We start from the raw sequence: 24,510 nt of genomic DNA on the forward strand, positions 1-24,510 counted from the left end.
TATGTTTTCAGCCACATGCATATTCTACTTGCATTTTGAGATTCAACAAGTTTGGCTTTGAGAGAAGCCTCAAGAAAAAAATATCTGCATTATCAAACAAAAGCCCTCCCAAACATATCAAACATTACATTTCATAGGAAAAGGGACTTGTACACAATAGCCAAAGCTGAATCCAGATGTATTCACATTCTCACCATCTAAGCCCATATTTGAGAAATTTATTAAAAGTCTACCTCCCTCTTCCACAAGTTACTATGGAATTTAAGTCTTATCTCCATAACCATTCTTTTTGTCTTATTTTTCTTCCTATACTGGAGATGCTGAGTCACAGGCCATATGGAGTCTGCCAGGAGTGGGAGTTCACTCCCACTAGCTATCATTCCCAGAGGATTTGGGAATTCTCAAGACTTATTTTATGAACAGTGCAATCCCCTAGCACCTAAAGTCATTCCTGTGTCAGATCCACTAAAATTTAGCTTAAAAAACCAAAACAGAATAGCAGTGGTGAAGCACAACTGCTCTTTATAGGGGAAAAAGACACATTTTTCTTTTTATTCTTCTTATTGTACTTAACTCCTGAAAAATGTAGTCAGACTCTGAGAAGAAGTCCCAGATGAAAAATCAAAAGGTTTCAAATTTATTTTGTAAGGAATTTTACCTGCTTTCTAAATACTTAAATTACTAAGTATATACTCTGTTGGTATTTGGTTTTCATGGTGGTGGTGGTTTTTTGTTTGTGTTTGGGGGGGGTGTTTGTCTGTTTGTTGGGTTTGTTTTTTTTTTAAGTTTTCTAGACTTAAGATTCAGTTAGTGAAACAGCAACTGGCAGATTAAGGGTCCTAATTTTACCATACTGTGCTTTCCATCTGTATTAATCATTATGTAGGTTTTTCCTGTTGCCCCATCTTTTGAAATAACACAGCATACGCTCAAGGTTATTTCTCTCTTCTGGAGTAAACTGTATGGGCATTCACTGAAAAAACTTGAACTCAATGTAGATAGAACATCAATGAACTCAATGAATCAGCCTACCGACATACTGTTCCAAAATCACACCTTTTTCCTACCACATACACTTAGCCTTTACTTCTCATTTTAGGACATGACTCAAGGGCAAGTACTTAGAACACACATTCAAAGTCACCAAAAACCCCACATAAGCCTGCCATTTGGAACTGTGGAACCACACAGCATATTCTCAATATATACCTATGCTGTAAAAGATACACTCGCAGTATTTCATTACAGCAGGCTGTCTCTGCTGTGTTATTTCACAAAAGGATACTGTGAGAGCTGAGAGTTCTGTATTTATCTAACTCTAACAAGACTTAGGACATGATGTTCCCACTTCCAGGTTAGTAGAACTACAAAGGAAGGGCATAACTGGCCTGTCAAGATGAGCCATCAAGACATTTTGATACATGTATATAGCTGTTCATCTGATGGCATCTAGGTATGTGCAAAATAAGGGTTTTTTTTATAAAACTAGTTTACCTCAGAAATCCAGTTCTTACCTGCAAATTCATTGAAATGATTTCCAATGTCATAAGCCAGGTAGTTGTATCCAGAGTACTCATAGTCTATGAACTGCACATCACCTATGTGAGACACAAAAGCAGCAACATCAGAGTCCATACCAAATGAAGTCACAGCCCTAATTCTTTGGTGTCCTTTGAAGCTTTTTGGGAAAAACACAACAAAACCACACACCCATCTTTGTGCCCAGTTCTGTGCACTCAGAGATTCCAGGGTAAGGCTGTGATTTTTATGATACAAGATTCCCTTGAATATTCAAGAAAGCTCTTAATTACTTAGAACTTACAATTCTCTATTTTTAAACTCTGAATAGCAAAATTTCAACTTCTACCACATGAGGGCATCCCTTACCTTCAAAACAAAAAAACACAGTAGAGGATCCTTTATTTAAGCTTTATGCAGAAATAGCAGATCAATTTTTCCCTGACAGTCCTGTTTATTCTCACACAAGTGTGCAACCACAGTGGACTAACACATTGCAACATGTTGGTATTTCCTTTAACATGTTGATATTTCCTGCTTCCTCCGACCACACTTACAAAGCAAGACTATTCTTAATTGTTGCTTTTTTTAGCTGGCTTAAACTAGTCTCAAGAAACCATCAGACAATACTCAAAACTATGACACTATGCAGTGTTATGTAAACAAGGACTGATAAAGCAGCAAACAGCCCCAAGTGCTTCCAAATTACATTTACTTATAGTGAAGCTGGGGAAGAAGCTTCACTGAAGTTAATACAGCATTGAGGCTGCTCAAGAATCTCTACACCACATCAAACAGTTAAAAACATTAACAAGATGGATTAGGTAAAACTAGAGCTCTTGTATTCTAAAAACATCAGAAAAGGAAGCAATGAGTTAACTTAAGAGCTGTCTGTACTAGAATATTAAGATGTAAAACCTTCATTTCCCACTACTATGCTGAAATGAGTAATTTTCAGTTGCATCCTTCTTCTCCATACCCATTCTTTTGATGACTAGCTGCATGTTTACACAATAAAAACATATTCTTTCTATTACAATGAACAATCATCTTAGCATGACTTAAAACATCATACAGATGCTAACTATCAGAATTCCAGGTAAAAATAAAAAAGTAAATAGATAATAATGTTGAAGTGTGTTATATATTTCCTAGACTAAGCATTTTAAGTGTCTAATATACTGCCTCCTTAAGAGTTATGGATATCACACATATCAAAAACAATAATTTCACCAGATAAATATCCTGACCAACTGACCTGTCAAGAACAGCTTTGTTAGAAGTGTTCCTTCCTATGCAGTTCATCTTTACTGTATTTGAAATACTAACACATTAATCTTTTCCAGACAGATAAATCTTCTTGTCTTCTAATGGAAATTAAACCCCACAACACAAACAAAATCACTTAGTCACAATCCTCCAAATCAAAGCTTACCCTTACTTTCACCAAAAGAGCACTGTTTACCAAGGTTATGAGGTTAAACCTTTCTTTCAGGCTCCAACAAACCAACATGAAAATGGCAAGCTCCTCCTAGGAAAATCTTGTTGGCAACGGAAAAAACTGAGGTTCTCTAGAGCTCTGAGAGGTTAAGAAATTTTACAGCAGCTGCAGCCAAGGTCTTATAATATTGTCACAGATTAACTTCTGTCACTGCTTGACCAGCAGATTCATACACTTGCGCTTCCCACTGGTTCTCTAGTACTACTTTTAAGGAGAAACGCCTGTAAATTACAAGCCAGTCAAAAATGCACAGCCCAACCCTGGTTAGTATTCTGCTACATAACTGATCTCCTGAACCTCCCTGCACCCCAAACATTTAATATTGCTTGTATTTAGAGATGGGTTTTTTCTTCCTCCCTCACATAAAATACAAACATAGCAGGTAAAAGTCTGCTTGCAAATATCAATGTAAGAAGTAATTCTCTATCTTTCATATGTATATTTCATCTTAAACATACCTACATGCTATTATGCATTTTTAAGCAAAGCTAACATCTAAAACTTACTTCCAAATATAGGTAATAGTTCATACAGTATGAAATTGAATCTAACAAGATACAGGTGAGGCTGTCATTAGACATTCTACTATGGGGAAATGCATGTGAACAAGAGATGCGATAAACCTTCAGTCGGTGCACAAGTAGCACTGTGCATGACACCACAAGGCAGCAACAACGGCATACCTAATCTGTAGCAGATGAAGAAAATTTGGCAATCTCACATTTAATTAAAGTTCAAAGTGAAAGAGTCCTGCATTTTTACCAATCTTTCAGACTCATGCTACTGTGGAACTCAACCTTAAATTTAATTTTTGCCTGAAGGCTCAAAATAAACACCCAGTTCTTTCTCTGAAAGTGGAAGACAGCAAAAACTTTTAAGTTTGCCACTTCATAAATGCATAACACATACATGTCCCAGCTACCTTGTTTTAGAAACAGAAGAGGCTTTGTATTAATTGTTTAAATATCCATAGTATTAGAAGTTACTTTTAAGATTTACTGCAGCTCATATGAGAAAGCCACTTCTGAAAGATATGGCTTACACTAGTAGTTAAGCAGCTAACTTTTGTTTTGAGGCTTCTCAGAAGTGCAAAGAATTTGTACAACCCACTGATATCAATGGGAGCAGGCAGACCAGAGAGACTAGTCTAAGTGCATTTGTATCTTATTGAAGTGAGACGTGATTTAAAACTAAGCTCTATCATCTCTCTGGAGAAGCTACTGTTATCAACGGAATGGAAATACTCAATACTCTTGATGTCTCAAGTTGAAACACATTCCTTTCTTCCAGGGGTCTCCTAGCATAGACAACATGCAGTGTAATCTACAAAAAACACATAAAGACACAAAATGGAATACATGTTGTGGTCCATACACCGGAAATTAATTTCTTAAATAGATCAAGTAGTAGTCAATAATAGAGCATCTGCTGGATCTCCTCAGGGGACCGAAAGGTAGGAGGGTGATGACACCTCTCTTTCTAGCTGCTCTTCACTTTTAATGGTTTAATAAGGTAAGCACTTTGGACGTGCAAGTCCTAGCTGGAGTTATCACAGCAGAATGACGTATCCAGAGTTCCATCCCATCCTGCTCATCAGGTGAGCCACTGAGGCCCTAGAAGACAGCTTTAGTAAAGACAGTGATGTATGCTATAAACATACTTGAAAATTCACAAACGGGTCATATACCCAAAGAGTAATTTTAGCTATAAATACCCAGGATAGCTTTGCAAAACAAAATAGGTTTTTAGATCAAAACCAGAAGCCTTAAACATACCTCAGTCTTCAGAAGCACTGAGCACCCACAGACTCCTACCAAAGATCATAGAAAACATTGGGTAGGCAGAGGGAATAAACAGAACAAAACCTGCTATCTACCTACATATTTAACTTCCTGGCAGGTGATTTAATACATTCAAAAAGAGCATACACAGATACAGGCAAAAGAATACTGATATTTGGTCTTACTGAATAGCAAATATTTGAATACTCTTAAAACATCAGGTATTTTTGGCAACTCCCAGGTCACATTGGGGAAAAAAACCACCCCAAACTTTAAGAGCATCAGAACACAAGGTCTATAAATAAGCAGTACCGAGCATCAAGCATATTTTGACTATCTTGATGTCCAAAATGTAATTAAAAGCAACATGAAGCTCCGAGTTATGTCCTTCAAAGAGTAGATGACACTGATAATAAGTTATGTAAAAATAACACTTGCAATTTTTTATATCCTGAGTGATTGAAAATGGACATTAACAAAACAGCAAGAGGCAGAGTTCTCTCAGCCACAGCATGAACAAATTCAAATCAGATGAGTGAAACTCCACTAAATGAAGCTAGCACTCAACATGCTATTCCAGTCTCATAAATAAAATGTAAAGACATGAGACTGATTCTTCTTAAGAAGAGTACGTGGCACAACTACGATTTTTCTTTCAAGTCTGAAAACTTAATATGAATTTATTGCAGAGGACAAGCCTAAAGCAAAGCACTGGGACAAGCCATAATCATTCTAACTGCATTGGACAGGAGTCCTAGTATATCTGTTGATAGTCTGTAGCTTAAACACATACCCACCCAGTGCCTAGTAAATGCGCAAACTAAGCATTCACCAACATGATAAACAGTGTGGCTAAAACCAATAAATGAGTTGTTTCACTTGTGCCACCTTCTGAAAAGCTAAACACTAACAGCTCTGCGCAAACTTTACTGAGAAGAAAAAAGGCAGTTAAGCCAGAAGACCAATTCTATTAATTTCAGTTTAGGGTCACCACAGTCTTTTTTGATACACAGAAGCCTTTCTAGATGGAAGAGTAAATTTAGTAAGAGCACAGCATCACCAAAGCTGGCAACTATCTTCATATAGTTTGACACCATTCCTAACAAAGTGCATCTTTAAAGATTCTATTTTGTGCTCCTGCAAAATCGTTTGCATATCAATAAAAGCTTTTGCTCTGCTAAACAGGATTCCAGCAATACATGTTCATTTACAGTTAAATTTGAGCTTCCACTTCTAAAATCATGTACCTCATCTTAAGATTGTACTAATAGATTGATATTTTGTGCTTTGTAAGAAGTACACTGTAACAAACAGCTTTCAAATGACAAATATTCTTTCCACAGATGGCATTGAGGTTTGGTTACTATGAAAATGGTACCTGCAGTACCCCGATTGCAGAAGTTTTACAACATAGTACACGTGCACATTCAAACACAACTTTAATATATTTAATAAGTTTCATATTTCCAAGTCTTTTTCCCCCCCCGTTGACAGCTAGTTTGAAGCCAAAGTACTTTACATACCTCCCTCCTCCCAACCCTGTCCCCAAACACTAAGCACTCACACACTTGTTATTGTAGGATTGCTCATAAGTGATGCACTGCTGGCATTGTTTTTTCCTCCATTCTGTTTACAAAAAGAAAAGCATATAGCATTTGTTTTAAATGTAGGAACTTCAAGCCTATTGACTGTGATAGTGAACCTTTTAAAGGAATTCCTCTGATTTTTTTTTTTTTTGCAGCATAGTTCTACTATGAAAAGCAACTGTAAAAATTACTTTTACCTCAATGGGTCTGTTCTGGAATGCAAAAACTCAAGGTGGTTTCAGCACTGAAAAAACCCACACAGCTAATACGGATTTATTTTTGGTACTACAATATCACAACTCCAATGTGTTTAAGACCACAAGCTGATTCTTTTGCATATCTTCCATGCTTTTTTTTTTCCCCTATATAACTAGAAGTACTAGCAACTCCTTTCAAAAGTGGTATTACTCAGAGGGAAACTTGTATACAAACCACTGAAAGACTTTATTTTCTCAGTTCACATGCATTCAGTGCATATCTGACACAGAAACAGCCAGTTTCCATACCGGAACCAATTCCAGCATGTTTTTGTTAGTTTTTAGTAGTTTTTATTTAGAACTTAAGGCACAAAAGCTTAAGAGGTCAAAGACCAATGATGACTGATGGAGAAGACTTCAGTTCCATTCACAGTCATTTACTTCACACATCTGTGGCTTACATACCAACAGTCTTATCAAGCTGTCACAGACAAATATGAAGCTACTAGAAGAAATGTCATTCTCACTTCAAAAGAAATTCTTGATCTAATCTAATTAAATTGTTGCACTCAGCTGACCTCAGATATTTGAAATGTGAGGAAAGCTGTGCATTTTTACTGCACGATAGCCATTTTAGTGTTGCAAGTTTGCCTTTTTTGTTTAATACCTTGTTTAGTTCATTCATTTAGTAACTGAACCTCAAACCACTAAAATCAAGAGTAAGAGAAACTGTGGGTTTATACAGAAACTTTATAGATTTTAATAAAGGCATTCTTTAATAACATGAATTATGAGATAAACATATTACAATAAAACCAAAAAATTAATTCACCTTTGCCAAGACGTATGCTGCCTACAACTGTTTAAATAAAGGCTGTATTTACAAAAGAAATCTTCAGGATGCCTGTGTACCTCATGCAGAAGATAAGAGTCACTGAATATATTATTAAGTAACACTAAGATACTTCATCATGAAAGCATCCTCCTGCAATCACGAGCCAGAACAATACACATATAGGAGATAATGTCTTCAAGGTTATTTTCTATACTTGCATTTCTTTTTTTTCTCTTCCTAAAAGCTTTATACAACTGCAATCGAACTAACACGAACAATTACATACTTTGAAGCCTAGTCATACAGGCAGGCTATAGGGATTAACAAATTCATTAAAGAAAAGCAAGGAACACCAACATTCTTCTATATACAGTAACATACAGATGATAATTAAGCAACTTGGTATCTGCAGAGATTATCACTACCATTACACTGGGTCTTAAAAGCTCAAACTCAGTTCACTTGAAGTTAGTAAAATGACACCACTGATGTAGCAAATGCAACTACAGCATAAACAAAGCCACTCACTACTTACTGTTTAGTTCAATACCTACCTCGTTTCTTGTTGTAAATAATATTCTTACACAACAGGTCATTGTGACAGAGTACCACTGGTGATCCTAAATTTGACAATCTTTCCTTCATCCAGGCCATCTCTTCCTGAAGAACTTGAGGACTTGGAATGTCACTTAAAAACCTTTTCAGGTACAAGAAGTTTGAGGGTTAATATTTAGTACTGTGTGTTCCATACCACAGGTTTGTAATGAAAAACCTTACTTTCTTCTACCTTCCTATTGCAAGTAATTCAATACACCCTCTCCCTAACCAGGGCACTCTTTCCCCTGGCACTACAGCACTCAAATTACGACCTTTATTTCCCTCTGTCCTTCCCTAAACCCAGTTCATTTTCTGTGCTGTAAACATGACAGTAGTCCAAAAATCAGGGGTAGACCTTGAATACAATCCTGTGCATTTTTAAAGGAGTAAAGATTAAAAGGATTATAGCATGAAATTTCATTCACTTTTTACTCACATTACTTCTTTTAAGAAGGATACACAACAGTAAGTACTAAGGGCTGTACATATCTGTACAGAGTAAACAAAACACTCATTTTTCATTGTAGTCACAGTAAATTTGCTTAAGTAGTCATTTTATCTTCTAGATTTTCCATTAACTACTGAAGTATTCTGTTTTCTTAGGAATTTTATGTTGTAGAAGAAAAAAAATTCAAACAAACTTGCTAGAACATTCTTTAATTACAATGCAGCAAGAAGGGCTGTTAGCATCAGTGACTTCCAAGAAGTTCCATGAAGAATGGCAGGGGTTATAACTAGATGATCTTTGAGGTCCCTTCCAATCCAAACCATTCTATGATTCTATGAATGTTTTTAAGCTAGAATCTGCTTCCGGAGTGATATAAGCGTGATGATATTGTACAAACACTTCTAAATTACAGTTTTAAGTTAAAAGTTTGATCTCCACTCCCGAGAAACATTGTCTTTAATTGAAGCCTTAGATTACAGCATAGAAAATTTAGGTTAAACATTGCTCCTAGTTTTGCAGTTCCTCTCATCCCAATCTTCCAGCGACTGTTGCTAGAACCCTTTGGAAATATCTTACTTTGTTAAGCTCCTAAGAAAAAACACCACAATTTGCTTTACAACTCAAGAGCTATACTGGGATGCTAAAAACAAAATGTAATTAAACCTTTAAACCCAGGTGAGCCCATTATTCATACTTCATGATAGCACAGGTCTAGAATGACTGTGTGAATACCCTTTCCTCCTCTGGAAAACACTGTAGAAATTCTTCCCAACACCCAGAAGAGCCTTTCATTAACTTTACTTTTGCATCACCTGATTTTGGAGAAATTTATAAACTGAACAAATATAAGACAGCTAAGAGGTGCAGGTTAGGATGAAAAACCAAACAGTACTCCTGCAACCCCAGGAAATACGCTTTTAGTATTCACCCCAGAATACAGGTCTCAGTTTGAGACTGATGGTTCTCTTTAAAACTGTTGGGACGACTACCTGAAGTAGTTTGTGGCTTGACCTTGATTCTTTAAAAAGAGTAAAGAGGACTACCATCATTTAAGTGTCCAAAGGGCTATGTTTATATACACAATATACCAAATGAATTAAAAGACTCATATTTGACATATACATAGCTACTTCAGTATACAAGAGTATGACAAAACTCAAAATTCTACAAACATAACATTATGTGGTAACACAAACCTAATTTTTTTAAATATTCTTCTACCCCTCAACCAGAAAGAAGAGGAAGTCAGGAAAGCACATAATAAATTACCTACCTTTTATTTACTTCCTCATCTGCAAATTCCGTGGGTATGAGAGAGAAGTATTTCCCCATCTTCAGCCACAGATTAGATTTAGGGATCCATCCATTGTGTGCATGAATAGTATGGATTTTAGCAAGCTGTCTGGCAATGAGTCTAAAAAAAAAGTTTAAGTTAATGTTACATTTAATGTATATCTGATAGTATCATATTTTTCCTAGCAAAAAGGAAAGAAAACTACAATATATTTAACAGAGTAATTGTAAAAAATGCAGCAAGGGAATCTGAAGAGGGTTTAAACGAGAGCAGCACAGCTATAGGGTAGCATCTTTCAAGATTCAAAAGGTTATTAGCAGTGCTACTTGAGGTAGGGGAGGCAGAAGGGACTAGAGTTCAGTTACAGCATGCATACTTGACCTGTATTTACAGTCTACTCTTCAACTTGCTTATCTTTAGAAGGAGTTGACTCAAATTAACTGCCATTGTTAGGCAAATACATTTCAGTGTATACGTGAAAAGTTACGATCTTAAGACATCAGCACTTTCTATTCACTACTAATAGTTCAAAAACCCCTGTGTCTCAGTGGAAGACTCTTGAAGCTATTCACAAAAGGAATGTACTAGAAACAGAGCTAGGAGTACTTGCTTTAATCAGGTCCAGCCTCCTACAACACCATCATGTCAAATGATCTCCCTAACGGTAACATGCTGAGTGTTAAATACAATAAGCAGACCTTTAATGAGGAGTATATAGTCTTCTGGTGAGGCAGCAAGGATCATTTGTTCAACACTGAAATACCATGATAACTAAGATAGAGGACAGTGAGCTGTCAAGAGTGTGAGCATCAACTTAGTGCAGGCTTATAGAAATACTTCTTTTCTGCCTGCTCCTAAACTAAGCTTGAGATCGTTCAGGCCTGACAGAACACCATAAATGCATCATAGAACTTGAGTAATGAAGTAATAATAATAAAAAAAAAAGATGCTTACCTGAAAATATCTGGATTGCATACATGCTCTGGATCCAGTGCTTCTCCCTGCATGAACTCGTAGCACAGACCATTATTGAAAGTACAGTATAGTTGAGGTGCACAGCCGTGGGCCTGCAATACACGGAAACTCTTCACTTCCTCATCTCGATCTACTAAGAGCTCGGTCTTATTTCCGTAGATTCTAACTAGAACGACATCATCTGTTATGTCACCCACATAGCAGCCAATTAATTTATTGGTGATTCCATCGGTGAACAGCTGAAAAGTAAAAGTAATGCATAAGCAACTCAAACCTGCGTTTTCAACATGCAGTAAAGCACACAGGGTTATTCTTTCGTTCACAAAACACAAATGTTTACTAGATTGAGAATTAACAGAAGAAAGCTTTAAGATACAGAAAAATTTTAAAGAAAATTGCAAGAAGTTTTACCGGTAACACATGAAGAGGGAAATGTGAGAACATGCTACAGTGAACTACAGAAATACTACCTGTAAAAGGCCGTAACTGAAAGCTCAATATTGTAAAATGAGTTTCCACATAACCAAACTGATGGATTAAAATTGCTGAAACTAAAGCCCCAACAAGGGAGTAATCCTAAATCAGTATGAAAACAGTCATGAATACAGGCAGCATGAAAACAAAAATTATTTTGATGCACTTCGGAATTTCACTATTTGCTGATCAGAGCACAACTAGTAAAAGATACTCATGGAGTTCTAAACTACTCTTTTTAAAAAGCAAAATTCAGGTCAGAAACAGTTTCAAGTTCGGTGGTTATCTTCCCACTAGCCTTGGCGTTTTACTGATTGAGAATAATTCCTAAAGTCACTTTGGCTCCTCTACAATTTTGAGACAGTACTTAAGATTCAAGACCCTAGACTTCAGTCTTAGTACCATTCCAAATTTAAAAGTTTCCGACAATACCCACTATCCTTTTTTTACTTCATAACTGGTACATGTCACCTAAAAGATTAAAAAAGCATTTTAAGTCCTTATCATGAAGATGTATATAAATGCAATTTTTAAAGCCCTGCAATTTACTAGACTTTGACCAGTCTAGTCACTGATGCCTGAACATACTGAAGATGAAGCCAGTAACTTTCTATAAAAATAAGCAAGAGCATTATTTGAGCATCATGTTTACATCTAATGCCAACATACTTACTGCCTTTCAAATAATGATGGAGGTATGGATACTACAAGTTCCCAGCTATGGAAGGGGGAGTGGGATAGGGGGCAGGCCGCAGACCAGAAAACCCCTACTCATTAACTGGTGCTTCTCCTTTCACATTTGATGACAAGGCCTAAAATAGTGATTATACAGGCTGAACTCTTGCATATGCTACCTGACAAGCAGATTAGATCCTGAGTTACTGCGTGTACCCAGTTGCATGTAGTTAAGCATCTGAAATCTCACTCGATGCCTGCAAAAGTAACACAGCAGTTCTTAATCTCCTCCTACAATCTGGGACAGTTTTACAGCTCAGAAAACAGATGTTTGGCACTTTCAAACTCTTTGAACTCTGTCAACTCAGACTCAATGCTTAAGAACTGCCAGATGAGCACTACTCATATTAACTCTGTTAGATAAGTGGCTGAAGGACAAGCCATTGACATTCTCAGGTGACAAGCAACATCACAAGCAAGAACACCAATGTTTTCCTAACTAGCAAATAGTCTCCTGCAGTCTTAAGCATAAGTAAACAATTCAAAGTCACAGCAACTGTAATTTATATTCAAGTATAATTTTTTAGTCTTTACAGTCATGCCTCTTTTCCCACTCTGTTGCCCCCAAAATCCTGTTTAAAACTTAATTTAAAAAGTATAAACCCTCCCACAAAGCACAAAATCTCCTTTCAGGACCTTACACTAAAACAAGCAAGCAGCAAGAAGTAGCTTCTAGTTGGCTAACATACAGTCAGACATACACAGTTTTCCCTTGGGTGGACATCCTTCAAGTTTAACTTAACACTTTTCTTTAAGAAGTGCTTTCATCTTTAAAATTCTCATTTACTCAACTCCTTTGTGCATATGCACAAGAGACAAATGGAGATATGGTCTGATCACCTTTATTAGAACTTTTTTAAACTATGTAGGTCCTTGAAGCTGCAAGCAGCTTTCAAAGGCAGCCTGAAGACTCCGGATAGAATTTAATTCATAATTGTAATAGAAGTCAGAAAATCAGGTGAAAATTGAAACCTACTTATCAGAATTAGAATACTAAGTGTTCAATGACAACAGTTTGAATTCCTTATTCACGTACCCTCCTGCATTTCTTCTCCCTCAAACCATAAGTCAGACCCAGAACAAAACCACTGACAAATGGAGAGGGCCATTGCATTTCAGACCTTATATTAAACATTAATGTTTAAATAAAGCATACTTTTTTCTTTTATTAAAATATTTGTCAACGACAGGCAACTTCTCTACAGGCATCATTCCTTAGAACGTTGGACACCTTGAGTGAGTGGGTTTTTTGTTGGGTTTTTTTTGGTTGGTTTGTGTGGTGGTGTGGGTTTTTTTAAAGCCAAACACAATTCAGAAACTTTGACTTCCCCCACCCTCCTCCAAGAGGTAGCCTTTATTTTGAAAAGTAAAGTAGTATCATACAAACACAAGTGACAGCTTATTTCAAAATCTGAGGAATTTGGAGAAATCAAACATCAGGAACCTTTTTTTAATTCCTAAATTAAAAGAAAAATCTGAAGTTGGGTCAAGTCTCCTCATTTAGGAAAAAAAGACTTCCACAGTGGAAGATGCTGTATTTCAGCTATTATGCCTTGCTTTCCTCAGCACCCCTACACTTCGAGGTGAACAAACTCAAGAAATAGCTCATGGTTCCTGAGGAGAGATGCAGAATAGCAGAGGATATGAAGGCACTCCATTTTCCTAGACATTTGATATTGCAGAAGTAGGTTCAGCAAATCACATACCTTTCATCTACAAGGGGCAACCATAAATTCAAATAAACCTGCTTCCAAAGCCTCCTTGATTGACTCAAAATTGAGGCTTTACAATTTATGGACACATTTTATTACTAGCTACTATTTTAATAACCCAGAATTAAAGTAATGAAGAATTCTTCACAGCAACTAAATGTTACAATGTTAATCAGTGCAACTAAGAAAACTATACCATTTAGCAACACAGATACTGGTTTTCACATTAAAATTAATACATCTGTACTCTAACACTACCCTATTCTTTTGCTTGACACTTACACAGATGTTTTAAGTGTCCTCTATGTACATAAGCACACTGTTGCAACAACACACATGCTGTATCAAGAGAAGGATTATGTACTTGAACAGTGTTACCTAATTTCAACAGGGAGTACTTAGCTATTTCAAGTATGGTTTGTAAATCACAAATTACACCTTTTAATATAATGTATTCATTCATAATCTTCCCCCTTCTAAGTGTATTGTGACAGAACTATTTAGATCAGAAGGGACCTTCTGTGATCATCTAGTTCAACCCCCCTGCTCAAGCAGGGCCAACTAGAGCCAGTTGCCCAGGACTGTGAAATCTCCAGGAATTCTGGAGACTAAAACCTGTTTGGGCAACCTTCTCCAGTGTTTGACCACCCTCACAGTAAAAAATGTAAAAAATGGAATTTCACATGCATTTTATTTTCTGCCCATTGCCTTGCCTGTCACTGTGCACTGAGAAGAGTCTAGATACCTCTTCTTCACACACACACTCCCCCCTAGGTATTTACACATATTGGTAAGACCCCTGCAAGCCCTCTTTTCTCCAGTCCAAACAGCCCCAGCCCTCCCAGCCTCCCCCTCATATAAAGATGCTTCAGTCCTTTAGTCATCTTCACGGCCCTTTGCTGGGCTTGCTCCAGTGAGCCTGTGTCTTTCTCATACTGGGGAGCCAAGCACAGAACACAGCACTCTAATATGGCAAATCAATGTAGAAATACTGATTCTCATACATTTTTGCATAAAACCAGAACTAATTCATTTAAGAGTTTAAAGAGCACTTTGCAGAAATTATTTGTGTTGAGCTGTCAATCAGGTTAAAGTATCTTGTGTGCCATATGTAAATGAAAACTTCTGAAATGTAACATTAGAAAAAGCTCTTATCCTGGCATTGCAGGGCCAAAAGGAAAGTGAAAGTTCTATTGAATTAAGGATCAAAACCAGCAAGTATAAAATCCACTGTCGCCTCTGAAGGAAGCCTATTGTCTTTATTGAATGGCAAAGGCAGCAAAATAGGCACTAATTCCCAACATATAATGGCACCATTTCAAATCACTGGAACCTGTGCTACTGTTTTCTACTACTTATAAAACAACCCTCTAATGAAGCTTGCTTTTTTCTCCATACAAAATTGTACTATATAAAAGACAAGACTCTTAAGGTCATCAGAAATAGTGATACCGCCAAAAACCAGGACATTAAGTAGTACTGATACAAAGATCAGTAAGAATTTGATTTGCTGATGCTGTTAAACAAAAACTTCTGGCCATTGTACAGCTTTTCTCATACTGCACACTCATTAGTGTTAATAAAAAGGAATCAACAACAAGGAAATTGGACTCCCTCAACTGATAATTTAGGAACTCTAGTTATTAGCATCTATTTGTAACATGCTGCTATAAGTAATTATTTACACCCAGGAGCATTTTAGTTATTGCTTCTTAAAAAAGGCAGAAGAGTGTGCTTTTCTAGTAACATTATCCAGACTAACAATTTCCATATTCCAACATAAGAAAACATCTGATGTTTTCTCCCAGTGAAAGAACATAAGTTACTGTATTCTGTTATTCAGAATGCCTTTACTGTAGCATTAAAAGAATCAGCTTAGAATGCCTTGCCTGAAACATAACCTGAGATACAGCAGAGCAAAACAGGAATCCTATAACAAAAGCATCAGTTGACCAGCATAAACAGAGAATGGACCCTGATGACATGGACCAGATAATCAGCAAACTCTCAAGGCCACATGGAAGACAACTGAAGAATCTACAAAATGTTATCAATAGCAGGTAGAAAATTCTAGAAGTCAAGAAATACAGAGAGCCAACAGAAGTCAAGAACACAATGCAACACAAAAAAATCCAGCACCAAGATTCCAGTACTCTAAATATTATAATTAAATTAAAATTATCATGATACATGCGTATCACATTGTAGTAAGCACTTTCAGGTCAAGTGACACAAAACTAAAAACATTTCTGGAAATGGTATTTATACTGTCCCACAATCCAGTCAGAGATCTAGCTTGAAGTCAAGGCTTTCTAAGCTCTTGGGAACAAATATAAACTGTTTACTGAAATGCAGAGTGAAGGTGAGAATGCTACAAATAAGCTTGAGTCACTCAAATGCAGTCTCAGAAAGCAGCACATGGTAGAAACAATACAGGCCAAATGAGTCCACAAACAGCAGAGAAAACTCAACCAAGACATGAAGTATCTTTGAGAGAGAGTTTACCCTAAAAAGCACTATTATCAGCATTCCTGAAAAGGGCATATGATGGATGTGTTCCCATCTCATAAGTAGGTGGTTCAAGAAAAGTTTCTATCTGATCCTATTGTTCCAGATGTTCAAAAGAATGAGAAGAACAAGAAAAAAGTTACACTCACACATAAGCACGAACAGGCAGAAATAGTGTCACAGCATCAAAGTAGAAAGCACTTATCACTCAGCTATAAAACAAAGCAGATTTTTCCTTTTGGACTGTTATTACATCCATAGGAGGAGAAATATAGAAAGCAGTATTGTACTGCTGTAGAAACAGTGATGTATAGTTTCAGCATACACAAGTAGGAATTCCCCTATTCTGCTACTGAACCCCATATTGCACACTAAGGTCTCCAGAAGGGACTAGACTTTTAATACATTCTTTTTTAATGCTCACAAAAACTTCAAGTTTGTATTGTCAGATATTACTTTGTTTCTTCTGGAAAAGTATATATGTTTCATTTCTTGAAACAAGGCTAGTTATTTCTCCATCTCTTTCTGTAGCTATTCCTAAAAGGAGGACAAAGCACAACTAATAGAAAATGCGAGCGTTAGGTAAATTCTTATATATTCAACAGGGCTTACAAGAAACATCATTCAAAGGTCTCCAGGCTCTGAAGCCATATCCTCTAGATCACTGCACTCAGCAGGTGAAAGCCATTGTCTACATGGTTTTGGTGGTCAGATGATCATCAACAAGACCATTTGGTGTTAAAAGTGACCCAGGCTAGCAGGGAGCCAGTAAGTTAATGGCACCGTTCTACACTAAGCTTGGCCGTAGGCTGAATTAGCAGTTTTCCACTGAACTCTTGGGGTGCTCATCCATGACAGCAGCATGGAGAAAGCAACACCACCACTACCTATGCTATACAGTATTAAACTTTTTTTTTGCAACTAAACTATCAACATTGCAGCTTCAAGGAAGAACTCAGGGGGAAGTTTAATAGGGTGGGGTTTTTTTGTTGTTGGGTTTTAACATAAGTTTCACATCCTCCATATTCTCAATATAAAGACCATTTAAAGTGACATTCAGTAGTCTATTATAAAATGCTATATGTCACCCCTTGCAAGAGTTGTTTCTGATCTAAACGTGTGACAAGATGAGAAAGCTTTTTAAGTCAGAAGAAACCCTTGAAGAGAAATTACATATTTATCTTGTTTCTGAAGAATACTCTCCTAGCTGAAAACAGTCAACATCAGGTAACTAGTTAAGACTTCTAAAGTAGTGAATTGTTTTAGATCTTTCTACAGATTTTGTGATACTGATGAAAACAGTTACAGATAAATAAAAAAAAAAATTAAGCTAATAGCATCAAATCTATGTTTCTTTTCTAACTTGAGCTCCCCCCATCTTCCCCCCAGAAGATATTGACATAGAATGGCCATATAACAGTAAGGGGAAAAAAACCCAGAAACTAAAACATCGTAGATAGCCACATTCCCTTCCTTTCCAGTGAATCTATAGCATAAGTTATATGCCATTACAGAGCCAGATCCAAGCTGTGTCTAAGTAAATATCCATTCTCCGTAATTAGAACCAGTCATCAATACAAACACGCCTATAGCATGCACAATCGGATTACATCATGCACTACTAATATATCAATTACATAAAATGTCACCACAGGCACAATTGCTACCCCACCCACTGATACTACAAAAACCCCTTTACAACAAGGGATTGAGATTATCAAGTTTCATTAGAAGCTTAACAAAAATGGAGAAACCAACTGCCTACATTTCCCACTTACTGTGACATTGTGTTCCAAGGCATATTGCAAATTACAGTTTACACATCAGCAATGCAGCCCATTCTGCAACTCGTAACTTTTCCTATTCTTTCCTTTGCTCATCAATTCCATTTAGAGATATTAGCACTTCAGGACATTAATCTGTGAACTCAGTCCTTCCTCTTCATGTGACAACTACTTTCACAACTGCTGAAAAGCATGATGTTGTAAAACACACCTAGCAATAAAAATCTCTCTTGACAAATATAATGACACTGAGATACAAAATAAAAAGTTAGTTTGTTTCCCAGAGATTAACATTTTCAGTTTCCATTCAATTATTTCAATGCTTTAAATCCCACAGTCTGTTTAAATAAATTGTGAAATATTTTAACTAGTTCAGAAATCTGAATCTAATTATAGCTTGTTTTAAAAAAAATACCAGAATTGACACAAGCAAAGAAATTAGAACAGCCAGAAAATACTGCCTGAAAAGCTACTGGGAGCAAGTCAGGAAGAAAAAGCAAAGAGACAGGGAGAAAAGCTAACCTGGTACATTAAAAAAGACTGGAGGGGGTGTGTTTTGCTGATAAATGTACAGTTCTTTAAAAGCATGGCTGTGTCTTGTGTGTTCACATTTCATAGCTACAGGAGTAAGTTTTTGCAAAGAATTATAAAATGCTGCAGTAGTAAAGTCATGCAAAGTGTTGATAAATGCAAAAATACATGTATCTTGCCAACAAAGACACAGTACCAGTAAACAAGGAAGGTCTAATTATTCCAGAGAATTAAAAAAACCACCTAAAAACTTCATTACACTTATTTGGAGATGATCTGGAATGAAGTTTCTGATAGGAACCTGCATGATGGGGGCCGGGGGAATGGGAAGTAAAATCTTATTGAAGAATTTGATCCCTTTGCAAAACTGATCTTTTTTTCCCCCCTCTCTGCTCAGGTTTGGGGTCAGGACAAAAGCACTGCTTGCCAGGATACCATTTTAGATCCCTGGATAATTTTGCAGTTGATTTTCTGTGCACATATCATGTTGGTCTACCCAAATAATGGTGTAAGTTAACACTATTAATATTAAGCCTTTTCACCAATAAGAACAAGAGCTTTTATTCTCAATGTTAAACATTACTTCAGAATGGGAAGAAATAGATTGCTTTTCCTGCACCGTAACACTACAGTGCAGACAGGAAACTATGTATTAACCTACTGAATCCTTCGTTATGACCAAACCTACACAGTGTAGAACAGGTCATGGGATAAAAGAATCCTGAATCTGCACTTACTGAAGCGGTAACTAACCTTCCCATACTGTAATCAAACACTGATCCTTCTCCTGCAAATACTAACACAAATTAATCTCCACAAAAGAGGAAAAATAAGAAAAAAAATTAAGATGGGCAACAGACTCCGAACTGTGATTGTATTTTTACATTAGGAAGGGTGACACAACCTCTTTAGGACAATAAAGGGTGAAAGCAATTAAGTTTTTATCTTTCACTAATAAAGAACTGTAGTGAATATAAAAATTGGAACGTCCACGGTCACAATTCGAACTGTTTACCAACTCAAAACAGGGTTGATTGAGTTTTGAAGAGCATTTTTGCTTATGAAATAAAAAAACCCTGTTTCTCATGTCCAACACAACCAGTTTCTGAATTTAGTGAAAGCAGTGAGCTTTTCAGCTGCAGGTTGGGAAGCCTCCAGAGATCCCTTCCAACCTGAACTACTCTATGATTTTATTACTAAAATCAGCTGTTACAGAATCAAAGGTGACTACTGCAAAAAGCACAGATTTGTTTTAAATGACATTGCTTTGTATTACTGTAAACCAGAGAAAGAAAACCTCGAGAATTTAAGACTTAGAAAATGACACTTAATTCTACCCAGCTCCTAGTACACCCTCAGATGACAACTGCACAAGATATCCACATGAAGAACAGTGTATAGACAGGAAAAATGTTTCTCCTCACCAATGCAAAAACATGAATATTTGTACTTTTTTGGTAGTAATAATATTCACATGTAACTTCAGATAGAGGAGATGCATCACAGTAGACCTGCTTGTGATTCAGCAAATAATTGGCAACACTTATGGATTCTATAGGCTTTCTGATAGTCTAATAAAAGAATTATTTAAGCACTGAAGGTGTAAGTTATTTTCATCCTCCGTTCCACACATGTTCCACGCTCTGATGCAAAAAAATTCAAAATGTGAAAATATATTCATGATTTTAGCTAATTATAAATCTTACAGAAAGTGAGAATTGAGCATTAAAATTTTCTAACTACACTGTTTCAAAACTGTTTAGCTGACTAACAACTTGACACAAAACAGTAAATTTTTGCAAGAGAAGTTAGATTAACTTTTTAAAGCTAAACCTTGGCCTCTTCAACTTCTTACTAATTGTTTTGACCCAAGAAGTACTAAGAGCAAAAGTAACTAACAGCAGAGTTCAACAGAGGAATAGTAGTTTGTTCCACCTATCAATGTTATTTGTCTACTTTGTTATGATGCTGCTGTTTCAGATTAGTCAAACATCTTTTCCATGCAATACTGATTCTCATTTTCATCTCTCTCCTAAATATATGCCCCTCTAATGAGGGAACTCCAAGGCAGACCTTCTGTTCACTCCATCCCCTTAACAGTCATCTCTCATTTCAGCATCTTACTGTACGAGGCATGCGTAACTAACAGATTGCATGACCAATGGTGGTAATACAACGTTTCAAACTACATGCAATTCTTGCATGTTACATACACACGGCAATTAAAACAGAGACTAAAGAGCTTCATGAATAGGATGTTCTTCTGCTGTTCAAAGGAAAAAAAAAATTAGTTGAAAAGTTTTGGTCTTAAAGTAACTTGGTTGAAACAAAATTCAGACAATTTTTAGTCAGAAACCTCTAACCACAGACAGCAGTCTATTACTTTACTATTGCATGACCAGTCAAATGAGTCCTTATTCCACAATGGTACAGGTGGGTATTTCTATTAGTAGCTTCTTCTGAAGAGGGTGTCAGAGGAAGGAAGCAGTATTTTTTCCTTAAAACTACTAGAACTTTCCCAAAAGGTTAGTCATCCCTCCTCAATAAAAAAATGTTTCTTTTTCATTTATTAGCTTTCCTATATGAAAGAAAAATATTCTGTTGAGAAGTACCCTTATCAGAGAGCTAAAAGAACAAAACCAACCATGATAATTTTATGTAGAACTGCAAGGAGCCGGGAGTTGGACTTGATGATCTTCATGCATCCCTTTCAACTCAAGATATTCTATGCTTCTATGAACTCTGACAACACTGTTTAGCATTACATGTTGCAAAGCTATTTTCATTGCACCTCAAGATGTCGGGACTGTGCCTAACTTATGGCTACAGCCCTCAAGGAAATTACTTAGAAAAAGAGACTTGAAATATGCCAATCCACTTAGTACAAAAATAAAGCTAATGAGGTTTTTCTATCAAGAATCTTCAGAAAACATCAGTGAATTTATGTGCTCAGTTTTTCTACACAAATTAGTTCCAGCAGCTTCAGAGGAACTTCACTAAATGAGTCACTTCCAGCTGCTGAATAACAGTTTAAAAGCACATACTAAAACGCTCAACTAAACACAGGCTGCAAGTGAACTGCTATTTTAGCCAGGTAAATTGACCAAAGACTTGTATGGGGCCAGGTTAAGTATATTCTAGAAGCACAAAAGCAGCCAATCCTCAAGCAGATGACTCGTCATAAATATGAATGAACGCTCACCTAGAGAATACCACAGACGAAGCAGCGATACTTGTGCACACGGTCAAGGCTAACAGATGCAAGCAAGGACGTTAAGGGGCTGATACTTACCGAGATAGCGTCAGTCTAAAATCAAACCCTGATCCAAGGCATGTATTTATATTTATTTACTACACGTACGGCGTGGGCAGAGCCTGACAAGGGTTCCGCCGCCCATGGCGCCCAGGGGTGCGCCCCAGCCCCGCGCGGCGGCCCGACGGCCGTTACCTCAGCGGCCGCCCCCCTCCGCGCAACGGCAGCACAGGCGGCAGCAGCCAGCCGCCTCCGGCTGCCTTTCCCCTCCTCTGCCCCGGGGATGGGGGAAGTCCCCCAACGCTTTATGAACACATCCTGCTCGGCACGGATCCGGCGAGGACGAACCTGACGGGGCCCTCTCCTTCCCCTCCCTCACCGGCATCGCAACCCTCGGTCCCGGGGCTAGCAGCGGGCGTCGTGCGTGCGGCAGGGCGGAGGGGCCGCCAGCCGAGAGCGGGTGGAAGAGCTTTCCCCTCCGCTAGCGGGGGGAGCCAAGTTTCAGCGGGGAGGGCACGAAAGGAGGAAAACGAGCGATGGGGAAGGAGGAGGGCCGGGAGAGGGCCGGGAGGGGGCAGGGGATGCTGCCGCGCCGACACGCCCCGCCGCCAGGCTGCCTGGCAAATGGGGCTCAGCGCAGGGGGCTGCGTTTGGAGAGCGAGAAAGGAGGGGGAGGGGGAAGGAAGCGAGGCGGCAGCTCCCCCGCACAATGGCCGCCCGCCCTCCCCCCCCCCTTCCTTCCTCTCACCCTCCCTCCCTCCCTTCCCTCCCCAAGTTCGGGCTGCCGCATCCCCCGCCAGGGACCCGGGGCGCAAGGCCCCGCGACACGCCCGGCCTCCCCCGTACCTGCAGCGTCACCTCCTCGGGTCTCCAATGAGGCCGCAGGCGACGCAGGAGCTGCAGGGCGCCCTGGCGGTAGCCGGGCCCCTCCCGCTCGCTGACAGTGATGTCCAGCTTGGGCACCTCCGGAGAGCCGGGCGGGACGTGGATATAGTTGGACATGGCGGCAGTCGGTCGGTCGGTCGGACGGGGCGACAGGAGCGGACAGCTTTCACTAGCGTCTCCTCCGCGACGGAGCCGGCAACTGAGGGGGAAATTTCCACTTCGGCTCTCGATAAAGCGGCTCCACCTACCCACGGCTGCGGCGCGGTGCAGCCTGGGAAAGCGGGCGGGGCCGAGCGGCGCCCTGCCCTCCGCCTCCCCCGCGGGCAGGTGACTGCCTGGCCTCCGCCGCCTTTCTCAGCGCCCTGCCGCGCCTCCCGCCTGCTCCCCGCCGGAGCCCACGGTCGTGAGGCCGCCGGGGAGGTGATTAACAAAAGCTCCTGGCGGCTGTGGAGAGGGAGCCTTGAAGGCAGTCGGTGCCAGAGGGAGGCCCCCGGCCGCCACCCGCTCCCCGGGCGAGCGGGGCGTGAAGGAATGCGGCCGGCAGCTGCCGCGGCGCCGCCCAGTCAATCACCGGGCAAATGACTGATTTTAATCAGGCTTTGAGTTATCTGCTGCGGTTAATTTTTGTCTTTAATTTCTGTGCCAGCCATCGCAACACCCCCCCCCCCCACACACACACACACATACACTCCGCTTTTGTTTCCCCCATTCCCCTGCAGGGTCTATGCTTTGCTCTACTTTCCAGTTTGAGCCAGTTGCAGTTCGATACCGTTTGTGGTCCCTCAGGGCACCCGGAAAATACCACGCTGCGCGCCCGCCCTGATTCAAACATCTTCATAAAGATCATCCTTTGCATAAGCAGTACAGAACAGTTACGTTCTTTTTCTTTCCCCTGGCTGAAAACCTTGCTGCCTTGAAGTTATTTTCGGGGGGGGGGGGGGGCAGGGGGGGAAGGAGGGGGAGAAGGCCAGATTACACTAGGGCATTTTACCAATCAAAGGAAAAAAAGAAAAAGAAAAAAAAGGAACAAATGATCCTGTCTTTTTTAGAAATATTTTGAGGCTAGCCCTAGTATTCCTACAGGTACCTACTTCCTGTCACATTCTGTGATCTTCCCACACAGGAAACACTGAAGACTCAAGAAGTTCCTCTGTTATGAAGCAAGTTTAAGTCAGCTGAAGACACAAGAACTACGCAAACAGAATAATGGTCAGTCTCTTCCCTGAAGAGTTGTTATTCTAAATAGACCCGGGTCAGGGGAAAGGGGCATAATTTACTCTCAAAATGAACAACGCCATGGGGGAAACAGCTAGTTCTACAGGTTTAGTTCTCATTAATTTCATACGCGTTCCTCTCCAAAAGTGTAGTGCATTAGTAACCTTTCCATTGTGTCATCCACGACCATCTACTTGTGAGTCTCTTTTACCCAGAATTGCTGCCCTCTTGTCACCGAAGGGTTGTGCATGACTTCACTGTGTAAGTGCATCATCATTTCTATTATTTCTGTTGAACACCTCACCTTATCCCAGTATTTCTTGTTAACTCACCTTTCCCCTCAGACACGATTAAACATTTAGAATAGTCTGCAAAAATTTTCAAGTAATTTCCTTTTTAAATCTTTTTTCTCTCATTCCTCATGATCCTTAATCTTAGTATTCTCTTCCATCTAAACTCTGGTTCAGACCAAGTGTTTAAAATCTTTAGAGCCAGGAATCTATCTTTGTGAGAGTTCAATACACAAAATTTCCTTCTGTGGTATTTTAAATGAAAATGTAATGATTATAGGTTGGTGTTATTAGTGTAAATGTATTTATTATGTATATTAATAGCTTTTTTTCTATCAAGGATTAAAACAGTAAGAATATAGGGGTCTGAATCAAATTTCAAATGTCATAA

The 24,510-nt window shown here is 38.8% G+C and overlaps 1 protein-coding gene across 2 annotated transcripts in view; it reads right to left on the minus strand.

Moving 5' to 3' along the window:
• The window catches only part of ETNK1 (ethanolamine kinase 1), a 33,535-nt gene extending 10,658 nt beyond the window's left edge, over positions 1-22,877 (minus strand). The window contains exons 1-5 of one of the 2 annotated variants that reach the window (XM_075758587.1): positions 22,576-22,877; positions 10,712-10,971; positions 9,737-9,877; positions 7,973-8,115; positions 1,515-1,598 (exon numbers count right to left, since the gene is read on the minus strand). In XM_075758587.1, the coding sequence (XP_075614702.1) occupies positions 1,515-1,598; positions 7,973-8,115; positions 9,737-9,877; positions 10,712-10,971; positions 22,576-22,731 (784 nt within the window). In that variant the 5' untranslated portion in view covers positions 22,732-22,877. The remainder of the gene's footprint in view (positions 1-1,514; positions 1,599-7,972; positions 8,116-9,736; positions 9,878-10,711; positions 10,972-22,575) is intronic. The other variant, XM_075758596.1, reaches the window with a different exon arrangement.
• Between the last annotated feature and the right edge of the window lie 1,633 nt (positions 22,878-24,510).

The sequence above is a fragment of the Balearica regulorum genome, chromosome 1 (assembly GCF_011004875.1).
Source record: "Balearica regulorum gibbericeps isolate bBalReg1 chromosome 1, bBalReg1.pri, whole genome shotgun sequence".
In the NCBI taxonomy this organism is placed as follows: domain Eukaryota; kingdom Metazoa; phylum Chordata; class Aves; order Gruiformes; family Gruidae; genus Balearica; species Balearica regulorum.